The 23,894-nt window shown below is 43.6% G+C and overlaps 1 protein-coding gene across 1 annotated transcript; it reads right to left on the bottom strand.

The window, feature by feature from the left end:
* Positions 1-224: 224 nt before the first annotated feature.
* Positions 225-23,356, bottom strand: dmgdh (dimethylglycine dehydrogenase). Its single transcript, XM_045692155.2, has 17 exons — positions 23,085-23,356; positions 22,314-22,482; positions 21,158-21,256; positions 19,522-19,686; positions 18,727-18,931; positions 11,194-11,288; positions 10,905-11,058; positions 10,589-10,787; positions 10,233-10,402; positions 9,265-9,418; positions 6,095-6,260; positions 5,417-5,547; positions 4,721-4,938; positions 4,474-4,631; positions 4,336-4,395; positions 3,963-4,097; positions 225-3,849 (listed from the first exon to the last, which is right to left on the bottom strand). Exons 1-17 carry the CDS (start codon positions 23,204-23,206, stop codon positions 3,643-3,645), a joined length of 2,607 nt encoding a protein of 868 aa, XP_045548111.1. The 5' UTR covers positions 23,207-23,356; the 3' UTR covers positions 225-3,642.
* Positions 23,357-23,894: the final 538 nt, after the last annotated feature.

Below are 23,894 nucleotides of genomic sequence, written 5' to 3' on the forward strand. Positions count from 1 at the left end.
AGTTGCCTGATGGCAATGGTATATCTAAAATTACCCAAATAGATACTTTTAATTATAGATTTCTTTCTTTGGCAGATATCAGCAAATCCCAGGAGGAACCACCGGTGCAGCCAATGATGAACATATACCCAAGAACTCTGATGGAGGACCGGAGGAGGAGCGTCAAGGCGGCCTGGTACCATATCCACCCCTGGCTTGAATATTCAAAAAAATCAGAGACTGTATTTGATTCACAATTGGCTTTTAACAACTGGAAGAAGGCAACTTACAATTCATGCAAGGTCTGAGCAGCACAAACAAGCAATAATTACATGGAGAGACTATCAGAAAGCTGTAAAAAGTAATGCAACACTGGTAAATGCCCTAAACAAGGAACACAACAAACAGGTTCAAGAAAAATCGGGACTATATTAAAACAATAGGAGAAGTACTACTACTTACAGCCACACAAAACATTGCACAGAGAGGACACGATGAGTCTGCAGAGTCAGATAATAAAGGGAACTTCATGGCAATCCTAGAAACAATAGCTAAGGATGACACAACTGTGAAAAAAAGGTTGACTTCCATTCATAATGCAAAGGGATTCAGAATGAGGTTCTGAGTTGTTTGGCAGACATGGTTTGAACAAAAATGATAGAAGAAGTGAAAGACAGTGAGGTCTTTCGCATAATGGCAGACGAAACAAAAGACGTAAAAACAAAAAGGAGAAGATATCACTAGTACTCAGGTCTTATTTCAGAGGAGCTGTCCATGAGAGCTTTCTCCACTTTGAATCGGCCGATCGACTAGATGCAGCATGGCTTACTGACAAAATCATACACATATTAGAAAGTCATGGTCTTGAATACAAAAACAACCTAGTAGGCCAAGCATATGACGGTGCTTCCGTTATGAGTGGCAAGCATTCAGACGTCCAGGCACGCATTAAAGAACAAGCAAAGCATGCCTTTTACATCCACTGCAGTGCACACTGTCTAAACTTAGTTTTAGTGGATACAGTCAAAGCTGTTCCTGAGGCAGGACAGTTCTTCTCCTTACTAGAAAGACTTTACGTCTTCACATCTGGGTCATATGTGCATCAAAAATGATTTAGCATACAAAGAGATGTACCCAGGTGCACCTAGAGAGCTTCAGAGACTAAGTGACACTCGCTGGGCATGTCGATATATGGCTCTACATACTATTATGGATAGATTACCTGCCATTAAGCGAGTCCTGCAAGACATAGTCCAAGAACAATGGTGACAGATCTGTTGAGGCACGAGGTCTGCTTGCACAGATAGATTTACAATTCATTGTGTGCCTTGTTACACTCCATAAAGTGTTTGGAGAAGAAAACATTTCTATCAGATATGCTACAGTCTTTATCACTTGACCTGTCAAAGGCTGTTGATTTAGTTGAAGCCTTAGTTCAAACTTTGAATGGCTACAGGGATGGGTCATTTTTTGATGACCTATGGAATGAAGTGTTGAACACAGCTGAGCAATGCGATACACCCCCTTGCAAAACGACCAAAAAAGCTAAGCTCTCAATTTAATGGAGACTGTACTCAGTACAGTGGGTCAGATTCAGAACAAGAAAAAGGCCGTTTTCGTACAACCCTTTTCTACCCTGTTTTAGATCATATGCTCAATGAGCTTAACAGAAGGTTCCCTAGCAAAAACTGTGACATAATGAATGGCATCCAAACTCTAAACCCTACAAGTGATGTGTTTCTCAAAGAGAAGTCCCTGTTTCCATTTGCTAGAATGTATGAATCAAATATTGAGGACTTGGGGCATGAACTACATCAGTTCAGAAGACTTTTAGAAAGGAAAATACAGAGTGGCATGCAGAGACCCTCCAGTGTAGTACAGCTGGTATTATTCATTGAGCCTTATACAGAAGTTTCCTTTGAGCTCTTTAAACTGTGCAAGATAGCTGTTTCAATCCCTGTTAGTACTGCTTCTTGTGAACTGAGTTTTTCTGCACTAAAGCTGGTGAAAACGCATCTCAGGTCCACAATGTCAGATGACAGATTAAGCAATTTACGTGTATTGAGTCAAGGAGGGCAAAGGCCTTGAGTCTAGATGAATTTGCTGATCCTTTTGCAAAAAACCCCACAAAAACCGGAGAATACAGTTGATGTGACCTGATACTGAATATGTAATGCTAATGAAAATTATAATGGAAACGCAAATAAATTGTTGAATGATTATGAACATGGTCTTTTGCCTGCTAATGCCTGCAATGCAGTGAAGAAAACGATATGACAACAATAACGTCTAATGTAACTGGCCCCTCTAACAGTACAACTGGCCCCAGCTTGGCCCCCCCAGTTGAAATGGTCTAGAACCGCCACTGGTGCATAGTTGATTATTATCTGCAATATGCCCACCCTGCTTTCAAGACTGAGGTTTGTGCAAAGCATTATCATAGTTAATTGTCTCTTCCACATAAGGTAGAGACTACAGTAGGAAGTAAAGCAGCATCTATTTGGCCCATTCTTCTTGTGATAGTGTAGCTACAATAACACTTCTACCAAGACTGCTTTTCAACCCCATAATAACCCTTAATACCTGGAATTTAAAAAGCCATTCAAACAGATAACACTGCCACACTGAGACATTAAAATGCCACCTAAGAGAAATGATTGGCTCTGTTGTTAAGCAGTTAAGGTATAGGTACTTAATGACCACATTCTAAGGGTTGGATGGATTCAAGACTTAAGCCAAAGGTATCATGACTTTAAAGGCTCAGTGTTTTATATACATTTCCACACTACGATGTTAGAATACGACTGTGAAAATGATAATGCCCTTTTAGTGTAAGAGCTGTTTGAAAAGACCACCTGAAATTTCAGCCTGTTTGGGTGGGATGGAGTTTTGGCCTACCTGTTGACATCACCAGGCGGTAAATGAGTTAATAGACCAATAAGAAAGAGTTCCAAACCTCTCTGCCAATAACAGCTAGTGTAAGACCACTCCCAGACCACTCCCAGACCACTCCCAAACGGTCCTAACAAAATTCTTGCTTGAGAAATTGCGCTTTTTTTCTTCTTCTTAGGGGTGAAATTCTTTAAAAAAAAATGTTTTAAAAACAACCACAGTTCGGTACTTAATTGTTACCATGAAATGATTTGATATCGAGATAAAAATGGCTGCATTGGACCTGTAATACTATGAATACTGAGACGAATACAAGTATAGGGCTACGTTCCAATATGTCCATATGTCCACATTGGAACCTAGAGTTAAGCTCTTATATGCACATTCTAGGTTGCTCTAGCTGATTCTTCCTCACCAGATGACCAAACAGGAAAGTATATATATATATTTTTTTTACTTCATAGTCAAAGTCTGTCTCAAATGATACCCTATATAGTACACAACAAACAGTGCACAAAATAGGAAATAGGGTGTCATTTGAGTACCATTCATCACATTTCAGTCTTTTTCATGTCACTTTGTCAGCCAGTATAGTTCACTTCACAGTGTAGTTGCTTGGTTGGTGTCGACTCTACCGTTTGCGGACCTTGGTCGAACCTGGGTTGAAATTAGCACCAGGAGCATACTGTAAATATTTGAAAGCCAACATCCTATTTTCGACCCAGGTCTGGTACTCTAGTTCTAAGCTGGTTCTCTGCCCGTCCCCAGTGTCTATGCCTTGCTCTTCTTCTGCAGCCGGGTCCTGGTTGGTTCTGTGAGGACCAGTGGCTCCTGGACCACCATGGCAGGATACTTCCTCCCCAACATCTCCACTTCCACCTTCTGCCCTACAGAACACAGCTCCACTGGCAGGTAGGCAAACGCCAGGCTCTGCTGGGTGGTGTAGCTGTAGGCCCCAGATGTAGTGTTACCAACCACCTAGGAGAGATGGAGAAGGTTGCAGGAAGGCAAACGTTGGGTGGAAGTGTAAGGCTCTAATGTTGTGTTGCCTCTATACCACACACACACACACACACACACACACAACTCACCTTGCCATTGAGCCAGATAGTCTCGTTGCCCTCTGGGTCAACATCATCCGTATCCATGGTGATGTATGACAGCTTCCTCTTCAGACCTTTAGCTTTGATCTCCTGCAGCGCTGCCTTACCGATGAAGTCAGCATGCTGGAGACAGACAAGGAGAGATGTTAGAGTGTTGGGATGTGTGCTTTATTTATAAGTAGCATAAATAACCCAAAAAAGAATACAGGTGTGTAGGAGAAAATGTTAACTAAGTAGACTTAGTATACTGGCCACAATTTCATAACATGTAAAAAATAAGCGACACGTTTGAATATGACACCTCTATTTGAACACACAGTGGTTGACTGGTGAACCAGCAGTAGCTAGTAACAATGTCTACCTTGTTGAGTTTGATGAAGTAGTCCAGACCAGCTTCCAGAGGGTTGGTGTCACAGTTCATCTGATGAGACAAAAACATCAGTCCAACATCCACAAACAACTTAAAAAGGTGTGTGTGTGTGTGTGTGCGCGCGCGTACCTCTGCGCCCCAGCCTCTGAAGCCTTTCTCCAGTCGTAGTGATGACATGGCGTAGGTACCAAAGTTGTCGATGCCCTCGTCCTCTCCTGCTGCCATGATAGCCTGGTACACAGCTGCCATGTCCTTGTGAGGAATGTACAGCTCCCAGCCCAACTCACCTGAAACACCGTCCGTTAGTTGAGCTGTACATGCACTCACATGCCACACATACTCTTAAAAATGTTTAAGCCCACAAACACACGCACACCTGTGTAGGAGATCCTGATAGCTCTGAGGTTGACGCCACCCAGTTGAATGGGTTTGCAGTGGAGGAACTTAAAGCTTGCGTCGCTCATGTCCTCCTGAGTGAGTTTCTGTAGAACATCTCTAGCCTTTGGTCCAGCCACACCCAACACCCCAATGTCCTCTGTCACGTTGGAAATATCTACATCATACGCCCCCTCGACTACCACCTCCTCCATCCACCTGGGGTTAGGGAGGGGTCCATAGGGTTTTATTATCAACTTCAAGGTACTCAAAAGGAAACGAAACACTGGCACAATGTTGATTAAACTAATCAAAGTCTTCAATATGAACTTTGATTAGTTGAATCATGTATATTAGTGCAGGGCTGGAGCAAAACCCTGCACCCACATGGCCCTTGGTGGAAAAGATAGGTCACCACTAGGGGGTGATATACAACACCAGCAGACTGTCTCATGATGTATGAGAGACCGAGAGCTGAATAAATAGGTAGAAAAGAGATTAATTTGTTTATAATGTGCTGTTTGCCTATTGGAGCAGAGAGAGGGGACGTTAAAGTAGCAGCTGCTGTAACTACCAGTGTTTCTAAGTGGGTTAGAATAATGTTATATAATGGATTACTGAATAATTCTATATGGGACGGCTTGACTCTACACCTCGTTAGCTGGCCTGGGCTGCTTAGAGTGTCTGCCTGTGTTACCTGAGGTCATGCAGCTCTGATCCAGATCCTGTGATCAGGAGGAACTCTCCAGTTGTGAGCTGGGTAATGGTGACCTCAGCATAGACTCTCCCAGTGGGGGTCAACATGTGGCTGATGTTAGTCAGGCCCACCTGACAGGGGAGAGAGTGAAACATAAATATAACATTAACCTCTGCCTGAGCAGCAAACAGAACACTGCCACCTGTTGGCAATAGAGTTGTATAGGGACTTATACAGTGGTGCAATGAGCCGTCTATGGGAATGAGTGAGTTTTGCCTGGTGCGATGCAATGATACATTTAGTCCCTCTCGTTTTGGGCCTAGCGTTGGTGAGATACAGTGAGTTGTGTATAAAATAGTTGTAATACAGTGAGTAGTTGTGTATAGTGTTATCCTTACCTTGGGCCTAGCGTTGGTGAGATACAGTGAGTAGTTGTGTATAGTGTTATCCTTACCTTGGGCCTAGCGTTGGTGAGATACAGTGAGTAGTTGTGTATAGTGTTATCCTTACCTTGGGCCTAGCGTTGGTGAGATACAGTGAGTAGTTGTGTATAGTGTTATCCTTACCTTGGGCCTAGCGTTGGTGAGATACAGTGAGTAGTTGTGTATAGTGTTATCCTTACGTTGGGCCTAGCGTTGGTGAGATACAGTGAGTAGTTGTGTATAGTGTTATCCTTACCTTGGGCATAGTGTTGGCGAACAGTCTGTCCAGCAGTTTATGAGAATCTTTCCCTTTAACCATGAACTTGCCGAAGGGTGTCAGGTCAATGACCCCAACCTTCTCCATCACCAGCTTACACTCCCTCCCCACCGGACCGAACCAGTTGGTACGCCTGAAACTAGGCCTGGGGAGTAAAGACAGACATTTGTGGGTTAGTTACTTGGTTAATTTAAAATGTAATGGCAAAGTATTGGCTGAGACAGACCTGTACAGTTGTGAAGAGGGCACGGCAGTGCCTCTTTCCACTAAGGACGTTGAAAACATTTGGATCCTCAAAAAGTTATACAGCTGCACCACCGAGAGCATCTTGACTGGCTGCATCACTGCATGGTATGGCAAATGCACAGCCCTCAACCGCAAAGCGCTAAAGGATGGTGCGGACAACCCAGTACATCACTGGGGCCGAGCTCCCTGCCATCCGGGACCTCTATATCAGGCAGTCTCAGAGGAAGGCCCAAAAATTGACAAAGTCTCCAGGCACCCAAGCCATAGACTGTGCAAAGCTGTCATTTTTTTATTAACCTTTATTTAACTAGGCAAGTCAGTTAAGAACAAATTCTTATTTACAATGACGGCCTAGGAACAGTGGGTTAACTGCCTTGTTCAGTAACAGAACGACAGGTTTTTACCTTGTCAGCTTGGGGATTCGATCTAGCAACCTTTCGGTTACTGGCCCAACGCTCTCACCACTAGCTACCTGTCACCCCGTCATCTAAGCAAAAGGGTTACTACATGATTCCATATGTGTTTTTTCATAGTTTGGATGTCTTCATTATTATTCTACAATGTAGAAAATAATAATTTTTTTAAAAACCCTGGTATGAGTGGGTGTGTCTAAACTTTTGACTGGTACTGTACACACACACAAAAAAAGTATGTGGACACCTCTCGTCGAACATCTAATTCCAAAGGTGTTCGATGGGGTTGAGGTCAGGGCTCTATGCAGGCCAATCAAGTTCTTCCACACCGGTCTAGACAAACCATTCCTGTATGGACCTTGCTTTGTGCACTGGGGCATTGTCATGCTGAAACAGGAAAGGGCCTTCCCCAAACTGTTGCCACAAAGTTGGAAGCACAGAATTGTGCAGAACGTCATTGTATGCTGTATTGTTAAGATTTCCCTTCACTAGAACTAGGGGGCCTTGCACAAACCTTGAAAAACAGCCCCAGACCATTATTCATCCTCTACCAAACTTTACAGTTGGCACTATGCATTCAGGCAAGTAACGTTCTCCTGGCATCCGCCAAAACCAGAATCGTTCGTCAGACTGTCAGATGGTGAAGCGTGATTCATCACTCCAGAGAGCGTGTTTTCGCTGCTCCAGAGTCCATTGGTGGCAAGCTTTACACCACCCCAGCCAACACTTGGCATTGCGCATGGTGATCTTAAGCAACCTGTGAGTGTTGCAAATGAGGACAGACGATTTTACCACGCTACACGCTTCCGCACGCGGAGGTCCCGTTCTGTGAGCTTGTGTGGCCTACAACTTTGTTACTCCTAGACGTTTCCACTTCACAACAAAAGCACTTACAGTTGACCGGGGCAGATCTAGAACGCAGACATTTTACAAACTGATTTGTTGCAAAGGTGGCATCCTATGACGGTGCCACATTGAAAGTCACTGAGCTTTTCAGTAAGGCCATTTGACTATGGAGATTGCATGGCTGTGTGCTTGATTTTATACACCTGTCAGTAACAGGTGTGGCTGAAATAGCCGAATCCACTAAGTTGAAGAGGTGTCCCCATACGTTTGTATATATAGTGTATTTATTGGGTAGAGTTTTTTGCCAGACTTAAACACTGTGTTATAAAATAACAGTCATACAAAGACATGGTGTTAGGAAGGACACTTCACTGCTAGTACTTACATAACATTGCATCACGGAGTCCTTATACAGTAGGTTTTATAGTTTTACATATGGAAAACTATTTTCATATACCGTGGGCATAATTTCATAAAGAAATCCCACAGGTGGTGCTAAATTCTCTGAGTCAATAAATAGCCTAATCAGCCACTGGTGGGTGGCCAAGTGGAAGCTAACCCTGGGTTTGAGTTGGCCAACAATCTTAAATCTGAGTTTAAACGGGCCAATTGGAACCTAACCCTAGGTTTGATCTCCAAAACACCTCCAGCTCTTAAAACAAAAGTGGTTTGAGACCTTGAACACCTGATGAGGATGAAGTCAGACTAATATTATCAGTCTATACTGAACAGTAGCTATACAGGATTTATTTCCCAAGGCATTACATGTAAATATGTTTTGATGTTCTCTCTAAATGGTTCTATTGTGCTGGCTAGAGTAACTGTTACATAATGCCATGTTACATTCGGTGAGCTCACCTCTGTAAGACCCATTGGGGCTGGATGATATATTTACAGGGGGTGGTCTCCACTCCTCCACTGGGAGCTGTCCAGCCTATCCTAACCTCCCCCCTTCTACCCCCCCCCCCCCAAAAAGAACACCAATTCCTTGAACATTCTAACACACTCTCAGCTGCACCAGGATGAAACCACACTGCTGTCACGTGCCCCATTTTATTTTCTTCTTTTAAGACCATCAATGCATAAACCTGATACAAAATGTATTTATATGAATGATATAAGTACAGAAATTGTTTGCTCTGTGGGAAATTAACGTCCTACTAGTCAGTGACAATTGCGTGGAGTTGAGTTTGTGACAGCAACTATGTGAGATAGTATTATAGACACCATTTCCTGGGATTTCCTATGATCTTCTATGTAGAGGAACCCCTTACCGTCTAACAACTCGTGTAGCTTGTGAGCGTCAGAGCAAAACATGTTACACGTGGGTGTTCGTGAGAGTCTCAAACTATTCCGACTCCACAGATGTTTTTGTAATAAGACCGGGGCCTGGCCCCTTCGGCATCCACCCTTGTCTCACAAACAACTAACTCAGCCCCAGTTAATCATACAGACTAACGGTTGGTATCTGCGGATGCAGACCAAATAGACAAATCCAATGGTATGACTCTGTAGCTCAAAGTCACAATGTATAAAAGGGGTTTCAAGTCCTAAATCATGCCGACGTTATGGTGGGACTCATTGGGTTAACGCTCAGTGTATTGTCATATTTGTACTGATTGATTGACTGGTTTGGTATCTTACTTGTAACCGGCATCGTCTCCAGGCTTATAGAACCAGTGAGGCTGTTCCCAGCCGGCGTGGAACCCCATGGAAGCTTTTCCCTTTAGCAGCTCATACACACCACTGGTCCTGTTGGTCGGACGGCCGGCAAAACGCTCCTCTTTAGGGTAGCCCACTGAGAGAGGGGGGAAGGAGAGAGAGAGCAGAAGGGGGGGATAAAGAGAGAGGAGAGTTGACAGCATGAGCGATCGTGAGTAGATGTGCTTGTTTTGTGATCAAAGCGAAAGCTACAGGTAGTGATGTGTACATCTGTTCATATCCTTTACGAGTTAGTGAGTTACTAGCCCAGTTATGGATCATTTGCAGTCAGCAATGGGCAAGTGATTGCTTCCTACAAGAGCTCAAAATCTTTGAAAAGTGAGTCAGGTAAAGAGCTTTTTTTGTCTTAAAGGGGCTGTGTTGTATTTTGAGACAGGCTTGCATAAGCTAAGTAGGCAGAGGGTAGCATAATTTGTCTGATTCTCTGTAATAGTGGTATGGGAATAATAATGCATTTTATTTTGTAAAGTGGTTTCTTGCATCAAACACCACTATAACATGTTGTCTGAAGGACAAGTGGATAAACAGGTTAATGTCAAGACCTGCATGTTTCTTTCCCAAAAGTCTCATGGAATGTAGGCACACATTGGCTGCTACTGTAGACTGAACGATAGAACAGCTATGTCCATGTTAAAATGTTATGGGATGCATTTTCTCCATTGCTTTTGATGGTAGACCACTCTCGTAGGCCTACATTATGATCAAATAGCCACAGTAGCCTACTTGACCACTGTTAAAACAAACTTAAAGCGGGTACAGCCTCAGTGTTCACAATAAACACGCTGGAAGTTGCACAGGATTTTCACAACCTTCAAGTTTGTGCATAGCAGATCTGAGAATTTGCTCAGTGATGAAAAACATTTGAGGGAACATTGGTAGTGACTACTCACCCACGTTGTTGAATCCATAGGACTCTCTGGCTTTGGCACACATGTAGGGTACAGTGGTCCATTTTCCATACCGGTTGGGGTCACATTCAATGAGGTCATAGGGGGGTTCCCCTGTCACGATCCAATCACTGAGGAACTTCCCAATGCCACCGGCGTGGATCACTCCATACCTGGGACACAAACAGACCCTGAGGTATGCCTTTAAGCTACAACCTCCTACTCCCTGTCAATCAAACATAAGGCTTTTATAGTTCCCACAATACGGAAGATGCTTAGAACTTTCACACTACACCATCCAGTCATATTGATTTCAGCATCCACCCGACCCCATCACACACACAAACACTCCCGTTTACCCGAAGCCGATAGCGGTCCAGTAGCTACGTGCTCCCTGGTGCGGTCCGACCATAGGAAGGAGGTCAGGGGTATAGGTGATTGGTCCAGACACAATGTTGATGATGTCAGCATTCTTCAGTACAGGCACCATCTCCATGGCCATCTCTACGTGGTGCATGATACGGTCCAGGTCTGACTCAAACAACTCCTTACCAAAACCTGTTCAACACACACACACACACACACACACACACACCCACAACACAACGAGAGAGTACAACTGAGGTTAAGGCATAGAGATCGAGGGTGAGAGAACGATAGAGAGATCAGACAGACCTGGTGGTACTCCATCTCTAACCCAGGAGTCCTGCAGCACCATCTTCTCCTCTCTCTCGTAGGGTCCAAACAGCAGTCCATCTCTCTCCTGTCTGAGGTAGTAGGAGCCCTCCAGGTCCCTGATCACTGGCAGCTCTGTCTTCAGGGCCTTTACCTAGACACAACAAAACACAACATTTATTAAACATCAAATCAAACGCTGTTAAACATCACAACACATTTACTGTAAAATATGCACAATGAAGGATAGTTAATACAGTAAGACATTAAAATGTAATTAAATTAGTACCTCAGGCACCGTTGCCGTGACAACATACTGGTGATGGACAGGGATAGTGGGGTGCTCAAAGCCAATCTGCTGGCCAACTTCCCTTGCCCAGAAACCTGTTGACCAATCAAAGATAAGTAATGAGTTCATGGTCTGCACAGGAAATTGATGAGTTTTGATGAGACCAGGAAGCACTTAACACACAGACAGTAGGGAGAAAGACCACCAGCATGTAAACAGCCATCCCTGAACCGCTCCAGTCTCCACCATAAGGAAAGCAAAACAAGGTTAAGAACAGAGCCTCACATACACACTTACACTCTCTGCCCTCTACCAACCAGCCTTCACTTCTTGAGACCAAAACACTGTAAAGCCAACTGGGTCCCACAGAGGATTGTAAAAAGATAATGACATAAATGGAGGCGTGTGTATGTGTGTCTAAGGGATGTCTTGAGCAGAAAATGGCCATAAAAATTGTAGAATATTAGAATGCCATATACAGAGTGTATAAGCTGGCAGCTAAGAAGAGTGAGAGCATGACTTACTACAGTACTATGGTGTACTCTATGCCACTCAGATATGGGCTGTGTTTGAAATTGTACCCTATTCCCTATATAGTCCACTACTTTAGGCAAGAACCATGGGCCTCTGGCCAAAAGTAGTGCACTATATAGAGAATAGGATGCCATTTCAGATTGAGACCTGCTATATTACACTAACAGAGTTAGCTGTCTGAATATGGCTCCAACACTATGGCTCCACCATAGAGATCCTATTCAATTACTGAAATGTTTTATCTTTATTCTAATTCCGAATTTTAAGGGCTCCACATCTTAGGACAGGGGTTCCCAAACATTTTCCACTCGGGGGGCCCCCCTTCCAGCATTGGGGATCATCCCCCCTGGATTTTAGCTAGCTAACATTAGCATTGCTAGGTATTTTTTACAAACTTTGCTAGCTAATAACATTGCAATCTGTCTAAAGTCAATTTGATGACATGATAATGCTGGCAAAGTTGTTCCCTACTAAATATTTTACTACTTCAGCAACGTCATTGTATTTCCAGGCACTATAGTTTAATTTAGACTAAACAGTAGTTAGCATTCGTCCAGAATGACTGCGCTTATCACCACTTTACCAAGGGCACCACTATGGCGCTGCCGATAGAGGGCGGCTAGAGAACTTTCATAATAATGTCATACTGCGACTGAGTGACGGAGGTGCAACCTATGAAATGGAAGACTGTTGCTACTGGTCCCTAGCCAGACAAACATAATGATTTGTGGGGTGAAAGTCTGATGTGTGTCAACTGCGCTCTCTCTCTCGCTCTCTCTATACACACACACACCATGGCCCCTGCTGCCACCACAGCTGTTTGTCCCCACAGATCACAGACTGGTAATGGCCTGCAGGAACTAGTTGTGACGGGGAACAAATGTCAGATTGCGGCAGAAGTCAACAACTGGGGTTATCTGCTGAGTTGCAACTGTTCCACACCAGACCCTGGCTCAAATACAATGCATTCAGAAAGAATTCAGACCCTTTGACTTTTACCACATTTTGTTATGTTACAGCCTTATTCTAAAATGGATTCATTTTTCTCCCCCCTCATCAATCTACATACAATACCCCATAATGACAAAGCAAAAACTGTTTTTTTTTTAAATGTTGGCAAATGTATAAAAAAAAAATCTAAACTGAAATAATAATTATTCAGACCCTTTACTCAGTACTTTGGCAGCGATTACAGCCTTGAGTCTTCTTGGGTATGACACTACAAGCCTGGCACACCTGTACTTGGGGAGTTTCTCCTATTCTTCTCTGGAGATCCTCTCAAGCACTCTCAGGTTGGATGGGGAGCGTCACTGCACAGCTATTTTCAGGTCTCGCCAGAGATGTTCGATCGGGTTCAAGTCCGGATTCTGGCTGGGCCACTCAAGGACATTCAGATACTTGTCCCAAAGCCACTACTGCATTGTCTTGGCTGTGTCCTTAGGGTCGTTGTCCTGTTGGAAGGTGATCATTCATCCCAATCTGAGGTCCTGAGAGATCTGGAGCAGATTTTTATCATCAAGGACCTCTCTGTACTTTGCTCCGTCCATCTTTCCCTTGATCCTGACTCGTCTCCCAATCCCTGCCGCTTAAAAACATCCCCACAGCATGATGCTGCCACCACCACCATGCTTCACTGTAGGGATGGTATTGGCCAGGTGATAAGCGGTGCCTGGTTTCCTCCAGACGTGACGCTTGGCATTCAGGCCAAAGAGTTCAATCTTGGTTTCATCAGACCAGAGAATGTTGTTTCTCATGGTCTGAGAGTCTTTAGGTGCCTTTTGGCAAACTCCAAGCGGGTGGTCATGTGCCTTTTACTGAAGAGTGGCTTCCATCCGGAGCTCGGTCAGACTGACCATCGGGTTCTTGGTCACCTCCCTGACCAAGGCTCTTCTCCCACAATTGCTCAGTTTGGCCAGGCGGCCAGCTCTAGCAAGAGTCTTGGTGGTTCCAAACTGCTTCCATTTAAGAATGATGGAGGCCACTGTGTTCTTGGGGACCTTCAATGCTGCATACATTTTTTGGTACCCTTCCCCAGATCTGTGCCTTGACACAATCCTGTCTCGGAGCTCTACAGACAATTCCTTCGACCTCATGGCTTGGTTTTTGCTCTGACATGCACTGTCAACTGTGGGTATATAGACAGGTATGTGCCTTTCCAAATCATGTCCAATCAATTGAATTTACCACAGGTGGAGTCCACGTTGTAGAAACATAAAGGATGACCAAACAGGATGCACCGGAGCTCCATTTTGAGTCTCATAGCAAAGGGTCTGAATAATTATGCAAATAAGGTATTTGTTTTTTTATACATTTGCAAACATTTCTAAAAACCTGTTTTTCCTTTGTCATTATGGGGTATTGTGTGAAGGTTGATGAGGATTATATATATATATATATATATATATATATATATATATATATATATATATATTTCTTTTTTCTTTTACCCATTTAGAATAAGGCTGAAACGTAACGGAATGTGGAAAAAGTCAAGGGGTCTGAATACTTTTGGAATGCATTGTACATAAATACTTAAACTACATGTAGGTTCTGATTTAGTCGCTCATTTTAGATTCCGCTTTCTCGCTCTCAACAGCTTTGTTTACATTTTCCAGCTCAGAGGGACGTACGTACTCTCTACTTTTAAAGGTTGCCTTGCCCCAATTCTGTCGAATACAGCCAGTTGGGCCAGGGCAGAACTTCTGGAGGAGCCAGAGTAGTAGCAGGACACACACAGGGCCATTCACAGCCCCTCCCAGGAATAACCTCTAATGAATGGACTCATTGGAAGTGGGGCTTTGTCTGACACAGGCTCAGCCATGTCCAGAGTACAACCACCTCCACACCTCTAACTAACTAGTTCATTTCCCTCCCTTGCTTATATTTATGAGCACCAGTGATAACCTAAATAGTTTCTAAAGGCCAGAGACTCTGATAAACAAGGTTTCTCTCTCTCGTTGAGACACTGTCCTTTCACTGAGGGTCTCAGTGTCCTGTGCACCTTTAGTAGGTCACAGGGCCAACATGGTGAAACCAATCCTTCAGGGGGAGACACATTCCAAGAACCACAACCCTTTACCTTACTCTGGGGGTTCTCATTGGTTAAGGTGCCAAACAGTGATGGGGTGTAGCATTATGAAGGTAGGGTTGGAGAAGGGGAGGTAGAGATGGAACGAGGTGAATGTGGGAGTGAAACAAGGGGGGGAGGAAAGGGGGGAGTTTGAGACAGTGGAAAGAGAGAGAGATGGAATAGGGTGAGTGTGGGACTACAATTTGTGTGTTACTTGTGTATTGTATTTGTGAGACATTCTACTGCACTGTTGGAGCTACTGCAGAAACATAAGCATTTCACTGCACCTGCTATAACGCCTGCAAATATGTGTACGCAACCAATACACTGATTAGATTGTTTTTAAACATTTTTATAAGGTGGGAGGGATGGAATGAGTGTGGGAGTAGAGGGAGCAAATGAGAGACTGGTGTTTGTGAGGAATGCTCCAGCTGTACTTCAGGATCTGCTTTCACATGGAGTTATTTCTGCAGACCATCGCTCCAGCAAGCATAAATCACATATCCTACCCTGCATGTCGAGGGGTGAACCTCCAAATCCCACCACACACACCTCACCCACCCACTAAAGGAGAGAGTAGTTTGACCTGAGGATTAGAGAGTTGTATTGTAATGAAAGATATAAACTTCCCAATGATATGTATAGAGAGGGAGGCTTCGACGGAAGTGGTCTTTTTTGGAATATGTTTTTTCTTCACAGAAGATCCTCCTCCTCCTCCTCCCAGGGTTATTCCCACAAAACGTCCAAAACTCAACCACAAATCACTGGGCCTATTCCAAAGCAGTATAATGAAGTTGAGAGATTTAACTCTTAAGTAAAGGAGTGAGTTTAAGAGGTGTATTAGCTACTGTTTACGAGTACAACCAAGGATGTTCTGATAAAGAAGCCCACAAAACCAAAACTGGACACACAGATAAGACTCTCAGACTGCAGGTTGTGTATGTGTGCATGTCTGCAAAGTGCAAACACAGCAACTGACACAATCACCACACAAACGACACAAACTCCCACTACCCGGCCTATATGTGCTGTACGTGCGCTCTACTATTTTACTGGACCATATGGAGACAGTAGCCATTACTGCATTGGTCAAACACTATAAATCTACAGTGTCCAGTGGGGTTTCAAACAACAGCAGCTTCAACGACAAGGTTTTAGATTAAATCCCTCAGCTGCGCTATGGGACGTTTCCATTGTACCCCTGACAAAGTGGCTTTCATTTGGCCCCAGCAGCTTTATGTGCAGCTATACATTTCTCTCTCCATGTTGATTGTATGCAAAGTGTAATGTATAGGACAAGGCTGTAAGGCTCTCACCAGCCGTGACTTATGCAATAACACACGTCTATGGGCAGTATATCTGCAGATTCCCTATAGGAAGTGTTATATCTACCAAGCACTCGTTTTACTCTGTAGCTCAGTTGGTAGAGCATGGTGTTTGCAGCGCCAGGATAGTATGTTCAATTCCTGGGACTACCCGTACGTAAAATGTATGCACGCATGACTGTAAATGGCATTTGGTTAAAAGCGTCTGCTAAATGGCATATATTATATTAATATTATAGCCTAATTCATCCTGTCTACCAAAATAAAACATCAGTTTTTTTGCCTGACTGGACAATGTTGTAGCTGCTGTGAATCAACTACGTATCAAGCACTAGACAACATTTTGGTAGTTACAGGCAGCAGGTAGCCTAGGGGTTAGGAGAGTTGGGCCAGTAACTGAAACGTTGCTGGGTTGAATCCCCAAGCAGACTAGGTGAGGCACTTTACCCTAATAGCTCTGGATAAGAGTGTCTGCTAAATGACTTAAATGAAGTTACAGCTTGTTATATTACGCCAACTGAGGAAATCAAGTTGAGTTGACAAAATATAATGAGTAAAATTCTAAGATAGCTGACTGTTATTCAAAGATGACTTGCCTATGTTTTTTTTATTGTAATAAAACAATTTCTACCCCTTTTTCTCCCCAATTGGTAGTTACAGTCTTTGTCTCGTTGCTGCAACTCCCGTACGGACTCGGGAGACGCGAAGGTCGAGAGCCATGCATCCTCTGAAACACGACCCTGCCAAGCCGCACTGCTTCTTGACACACTGCTCGCTTAACCCAGAAGCCACCCGCGACACAGCCCGGGATCGAACCCAGATCTGTCGTGACGCCTCAATCACTGCAGTGCCTTAGACCGCTGCACCACACCACTCGGGAAGCCCAGTCAGCTACGGTTTGACTGTTGTACATAGGTGATGTTAACACTAGGTTGTCAAATGAGTGGACCCAAACTGCAAATTCATGAACTTATAGAAAACATAAAAGTTTGCAGAGAAAAGGCACATGGAAACCCAAGCTTCACTAAGGAATCAGAAAATGTTTGTTCTTCAAGATTTAAAAAAATCTGTCAGCAAAGTGTTAAACGTCTGCTGAAGAGGCGTCCTTCAGCTGCTGCTCTGTGATAGGCCAACAGGTTTTAGCCAGTTTGGGTAAACTGATGAGGGAACGGAGTGCCAGGGGCCGTAATATTAATGGGTTTAGCAAAGCTACAACAAAGCAAAGTAAACCTACAACGTGCCCCCCCCCCCCATCCCCCCCTCCCTCCCTCCTCCAGGGACCCATAAAGGATGGAGAGAGCAAACTTCAGGCAGCTGCTAAATGAATCAGTTATGCAAGGAGGTATGATAGTGGTGACAAAACCTTGCCAACTTAATCCTCCCAGAACTGGTATGACCCGGTTCAAACCATGCGACCCTGCTTCCCCTGAATTCAGAATGCCGTGTATATGGTCAAATGTCCCTAAGATAGCAGCCTTGGAATAAGAGCAGTTCAGACAAGAGTCAGAAAGACTGAAAGAGGCTCAGCACTGGGCCAAATCAAACAAGAACGACAACTGAACTCACCCCTAAAGTATTTAGGTTCATCAACTTCTTTGTCCTCAGGACTGGGGTCCTAAGATCTAATTTGCCTGTGCCGAGTGTGCTCTTTACTGTAGTCTATACCCAATACTACTTTCACTACGGTCATCTCGCTTTCGTCTGTCTACAAGCAGCAAAAAAAAAAAAACACAGCCAGTGGCTGAACTGAAAATGAGTTCATGAGGAGTGACTGGTTTGATTGACTTGAGAGAGACATGGGCTCCTGCATTTTAACCAACCCAAACTGGTAAAACCAGGTCTGTGGGTTTAATTTCTGACAACCTGGAGAGGAGCTAGAGGTGTTAACTTCCCCAGCTCACCCACCCAGACTGGTCTGTGTTACACAATCTGACTCACCCCAACTCGTTTAGAAAAATCTTCAACTGAAGTTGTTGTTCAAGCCTTTTGGCCGGCTCTAATCATAGTTTCTCAATGTTTGCCAGTGAGATTTCAATCTGACCCAAGAGCTGTGAATAACAGGACTGTGTTGCTGAATGGACAAACTGCTGGAGTCAGTTTTAAACATTAGAAACTCATCTATAGCCCTAAATGACCTCTACATGCTGATATATCTTCAAGATACTACAGTGCATGATGCAATGTATTGATACAATTGATCTAGAAGTCAACAGTCAATGCATGTTCTGTAGTATGGTCACTAATGTTAGTTTGGATGTACAAGCTTGTGCGAGGAGCAATCAATAGTGATTTGCAGCACAAACACACTCTGTACAATAACATAGAGCCTGGACCCAACTACATCAACGCTCATCTGGCAGACCAAGTTCTAGCTGGAAACTAAGCCTCCCAGTTAGCCAAAGGTTCTTGTTTCTATTCTCCATATATGCAGCAAGAAGTATATGTTGTGCATGTATTCCTGCATGCATTTGTATGTACCAGTGATGACCCATTCCATTCCAGCCATTACAATGAGCCTGTCCACAGATTCTGCCCTCCTCTAGCCTCCATTGGGGTTTACATAGAGACAGATATTTTGCCACTGACAAATATTCGACCACTGACCTGTGGCGTTGACTATGCGGTTAGCTCTGATGGTCCCGTATGGGGTCTGGACATCCCACTTCCCATCACTGGTGGGTGTGAGGCCAGAGACCAGGGCTGGGTTGTAGATCTGGGCTCCATACATACGGGCCCCAGCAGCCAGGGCCATGGTTAGGGAGTAGGGGTCAATATGGCCGTCTCCTGGGTTATATAGACCCGCTAGCACCTGGGGGAGGTGGATATAAAGTGTTACTGTCATGTCCTTGTCTAGTGGTTCAAACAAACGTTCTTGGTCAATGACAACTTTAAAGATACATTATGGAAGTTTAGTTTCCCTCAAGATCCCCCGCAGTGGGAAAAGTTGTGTAAAGCCTCTTTAAATCATTAGAGTATATCCACTAGGCTCTTAAGTCATGACATGAAACTGAGATCACGATGATGTCTATTAGCCTGGTCCCAGATCTGTTTGTGCCGTCTTCCAACTCCTATGGGCATTGTCATACCAATGACCAATGGAGTTGGCAAAACAGTGCAAACATATCTGTCTATGGCGCATGAGAATGCATTCCTCCGGTCCAGACCAGAACAATAGATATAGAGCCACGGTTATAGATCAGTGGTGGCTGGTGGCACTTTAAATGGAGAGGACAGGTTCATAGTAATGGCTGGAACGGAATAAATGGAATGGTATCAAACACCTGGTTTTCCATGTGTTTGGTACCATTCCATTAACTCCATTCCATCCATTATTACCAGCTGTCCTCCCCTCACTAGCCTCCTCTGACAGATATAGATCTCTTTGGTTCAGGTCCAGACCTTGTCCATGTTGAGCAGGGGGAAGAGCTCCTTGATCTTCTCAGGGGTGATGAGCCACTGGGGTGTGGGGTGCCAGTGGGCTCTTGCCATCTGGTACTTCAGCTCATCCACTCTGACTGGGGTGGAGGCAATACGGATACTGCCTGGCTGGTGGAAACCCACCGCCTATAGACACATGGATAAAATGTGTACAACATATATACATACATAGTGGGTATCATAAGTATTCACCCCCCTTTTTTCACCCAGATTTAGTTGTCTGACAGAGTGATATACAAATTAATTTAATTGTGATTTGTTGTCATTAAGCTACACAAAGAACTTCATGAAATTAATAAAAATGTAATAACTAAAATAGTTATTGCAAAAGTATTCACCCCATTTGTTTAGACAAGCCTAAAATAGTTCTGGAGTCAAATTTGGCTAAACAATTCTCATAATAAGTAGCATGTTAACCCCTGTTATTTCACGCTAATAACAGGGGTTGGCATAATTCCTCTGTCCCCCATACATACAACATATGTAAGGTCCCTCAGGCAAGTATTGAATTTCAAGTACAGATTCAACTACAAAAGACCAGTGAGATTTTTGAAAGACTCATAGTAAAAGGGCAGTGATTGGTAACAATAACTAAATAGACATTTAATATCTCTTTAAGCATGTTCAAGTTAATAATTATGCTGTGGATTATGTATTAAACCCCCCGGCACATCAGAGCTGCAGGACGGGAATGAAACTGCTCAGGGATGTCACCATGAGGCCATTGCTGATTTTAAAACAGCTCAATGGCTGTGAAGGAAAAAAACTGAGGATGGCTCAACATTGTATTTACTCCACAATAATGACCTAAAAAGTAGAATAAAAAAATATACAGAACACAAATATTGCAAAACATGCATCCTGTATGCAAAGCCTCATGTTTGGGGAAAGTCCAACAACACTGAGTTACTGCCTCCTTGTTTTCAAGGATGGTGGCAGCTGCATCATGGAATGGGTATGCTTGACATTGGCAAACAGAATTTTTCACAATAAAAAGAAATTGGACAGAGCTAAGGACAGACAAGGTCCTAGAGGAAAATCTGCTTCAGTCTGCTTTCCACCAGACACTGGGAGAGGAATTCACCTTTCAGCAGGACAATAACCTACAACACAAGGTCAAATTTACACTGGAGTTGCTCACCAACAAGACAGTGAATGTTCCTGCGTGGCCAAGTTACAGTTGACTTAAATCTGCTACAAAATCTTGCCAAGACTTAAATAGCTGTCTAGCCAACATCTAGAATCATTTTTAAAAGACTAATGGGCAAATATTGCACAATCCAGGTGTGCAAAGCTCTTAGAGACTTACCCAAGAAGACTCCCAGCTGTAATTGCTACATAAGGAGTTAACATGTATTTACTCAAGGTATATTAACGTTTATATTCTTCCAATTTCACAATACAGACTATTTTTTGTCATTAATGACAACAACAACAACAAAAAAATCACAATTATATTCATTTCAATCCCACTTTGTAACAACAAAATGAAAAAATCCAAGGGGGGTGAATACTTTGATACCCACTGTACATAGATACACTCATACAGACACAGACATGATATAATCCGTTGTGCTGTGGTTGACGTGTAGTATACCTGTCCTGTCTCGGCCTCCAGACTCTCATACAGCTTGATGCTGTGGTAATGAACCTTCTTCAGGTTGATACCAGGGTGGTAGTACGTGGTCAAACCAGCCTGGAACAGACAATAAACATAGACACTTAGAAGAGGAGACATGGTCATGTAAATGGAAACACTGACAACACTTGATCTACTGTACTGACCCTGCAAGTTTGCAAAGCAATGATTTGAAAGTGCATCTTATAAAACAATAGTAATAATACACATTTCAACAACATCATGTTATCTCCATTGACTAACTACACAACCAGGGCATGCAGTTCACATGTTCCTAACACAGATACATAGAATGAGAAGTTTGATAAGTCTTCTAGGAAAGTTGGCCCCTTGACATTAAGGGCAGCATATTTACTATGTAGAGTAACTTATATGGGATAGGGTTTGTTGGAAGGGGGTTATAGAGAGGCAGAATTAGGTCATTAGATCCTTGGCAGAACCACATAGGCCTGGTTCTTTGACAGCAGCTGTCTTTGACAGCTAACATAACTTAGATCTTCTTACATGCTTCCATCTACTTCTTGGGAATCTCCCTCAGCCGAGTGGACTATCTGATATCTCGCCGTAGTATCTTTGGTCAGGTTTTTCCGTTAACTGTAAGTCGTTCTGGATAAGATGACTAAATGACAAAATGTAAATATCTTGAGTGTGGTCTCAATGTATTATTTCCGTGTTGAATATCTCTGACCTCCTTTATCTTTTTCTCTGACCGTTCCTTCTAATAGTGGGTGTGTGTAACAACTCCTTAACTTATTCAAATGTTGGGGAACATGAAAACTCCCATGCCTTGCTAACTTATGTATCAGTAGAAGAACGTCTCAGGTCGAAACAGGTGTTAGACCATCAATAAATGGGCGAGTTCATTTGCATGCCCCGGGTGGGTGGAGATTTCACTTAAGGGGCACAGGGCCTTGCAAAACAAACTCCCCCAATACGTTTGTGTGCCCCCCTGACTGACCTTCAAAACAAGACTCTATCCATGAACCCCTGAAGCCATCTGTTGCTCCCAGACAGTTCGGTCTTCCCTCATACAGTTAAGATAAGGTTTTGGGGACAGGAAAGCTGATCCTAGATCTGTTTTAGTTTGTTGTTGTTGTTGTTGTTGTTGACCTACAGCGTGCCAGGTGGATCCAGCGGTCAGTTCAGACTTCTCCAGCAGGACCACATCCTTCTGTCCAGCCTTGGCCAGGTGATAGGCCAGACTGACTCCAACACAGCCCCCTCCGATGATCACCGTCTCAGCCGTGTCCTTCCACCTCTTCCCCAGGACCATAGTGCTGTCCCTGAGAGGGGGAAGAGGGGGTAAATAGGGGTGAGATGAGAGAAGACAGTGAGACCAAATGTTTAAAAAAATTGTCAAAAAATAAAATATATATTCATTGATTTGAATGCATTTGAATCTATTTCAATACAGATAAAGATGTGTAGAGTAGTTATGTGACTTCTATGAAGCAGAAGAGATTATTGTGAAGAAAATCCACCCTGACCAGTTCTGACCTGACATACACCCCTGGAAGGAAATGCAACACATGTTGCCATGAGATCACTCAGATAGCCTGGCACATTAACGTCAGTTGGAGATTTAGGCTAAATTGTTTGTCACATTATAAACACAGAGAACATTAGCGCGTCAGAAGAATCTCATGGTCTGTTCAGCAGGGAAGTCATGTGCATTATGCAAACTGAATTAAAACGGTTGGGTTGTGGACAGACCCATAATAACATTACGCTATCAAAGAGCCCCGTATAGCCTCCCGGACACCTCTGTGGTCTCCTCCAACTGTCCCAAACGTGAAATCTGTAACCTTACTGTCGGATACAAGAAAGCTGAAAGGGTAACATGAGTTGTTTACTACAAGGCAAAAAAGTGCACGAGGGGGCTTACCCATTTCCCACATGTTTCTGCGAAGTGTAGTTTATTGTACGCAGTGGAAGACACACAATAGCGCGATATGCGGCTAAATCTCTCCGGAGGTGAGTATTAATTGCGTTAAAAAACCTAGACATGGTTTAACAAATTAAAATATCTATGAAAACACCTCAAAGAATACCAGAACCACCTCTGCCTAATTCCCCGCCGCAATTTACTGCAGGCCTTCTATACCGAAGCACAATTTTGTTAACTGAACACGCCCTCGTCCGAGCAGAGCGCCAGTCAATTTAGGCACAGTGAAACTTGGTGCGTTCAAAACAACTGGGAACTCAGGTAAAAACGAGCTCAGACTGGGAAAAATCGTGACATCAGTGATCTTCAGGTCGGAGAAGTTGGAGCTCTAGGATCTGGCCTTAATGACTATCTTGGTTGAAGATCGATCTGGCCTTAATCGCCATGCACTCGTATAATCTCCACCCGGCACTCCACGGGACTGGCCACTTCTCAGAGCCTGATTCCTGCCTCTTCCCAGCCTTTCTAGGGAGTTTTTCCTAGCCACTGCTTCTACATCTGCATCGCTTGCTCTTTTGGGTTTTAGGTTGGGTAAAAATGGCTTTATAAAATACATTTATTGATTGATTGTTGGATTGATAGCATGATGCTCGAGTTTCCAACTTGTAATTCCGATTTGGAGGCCCGTTTAAAACGATTTTTCCTATTCGGAGTTCGTTTCTTTTCGAGTTCCGAGTTTTTTTGAACGCACCAACTGTGTCCAGACCCTCCCAATCTAAAAATCGCTGAAAGGTTAACTCTTTAGATACC

The sequence above is a fragment of the Salmo salar genome, chromosome 01 (genome assembly GCF_965601325.2).
Source record: "Salmo salar chromosome 01, fSalSal1, whole genome shotgun sequence".
NCBI classification, from domain to species: Eukaryota; Metazoa; Chordata; class Actinopteri; order Salmoniformes; family Salmonidae; genus Salmo; species Salmo salar.

Bases quoted from the DNA above. Each gene is read 5' to 3' on its own strand.
- dmgdh (XM_045692155.2), bottom strand. From the start codon at position 23,206: ATGTCTAGGTTTTTTAACGCAATTAATACTCACCTCCGGAGAGATTTA. The intron at 11,289-18,726 runs GTCAGTGGTCGA...ATTGGTCAACAG, and splicing joins CCGCATAGTCAACGCCACAG to GTTTCTGGGCAAGGGAAGTT. The intron at 4,396-4,473 runs GTACGCGCGCGC...TTGTCTCATCAG, and splicing joins TCAGAGGCTGGGGCGCAGAG to ATGAACTGTGACACCAACCC.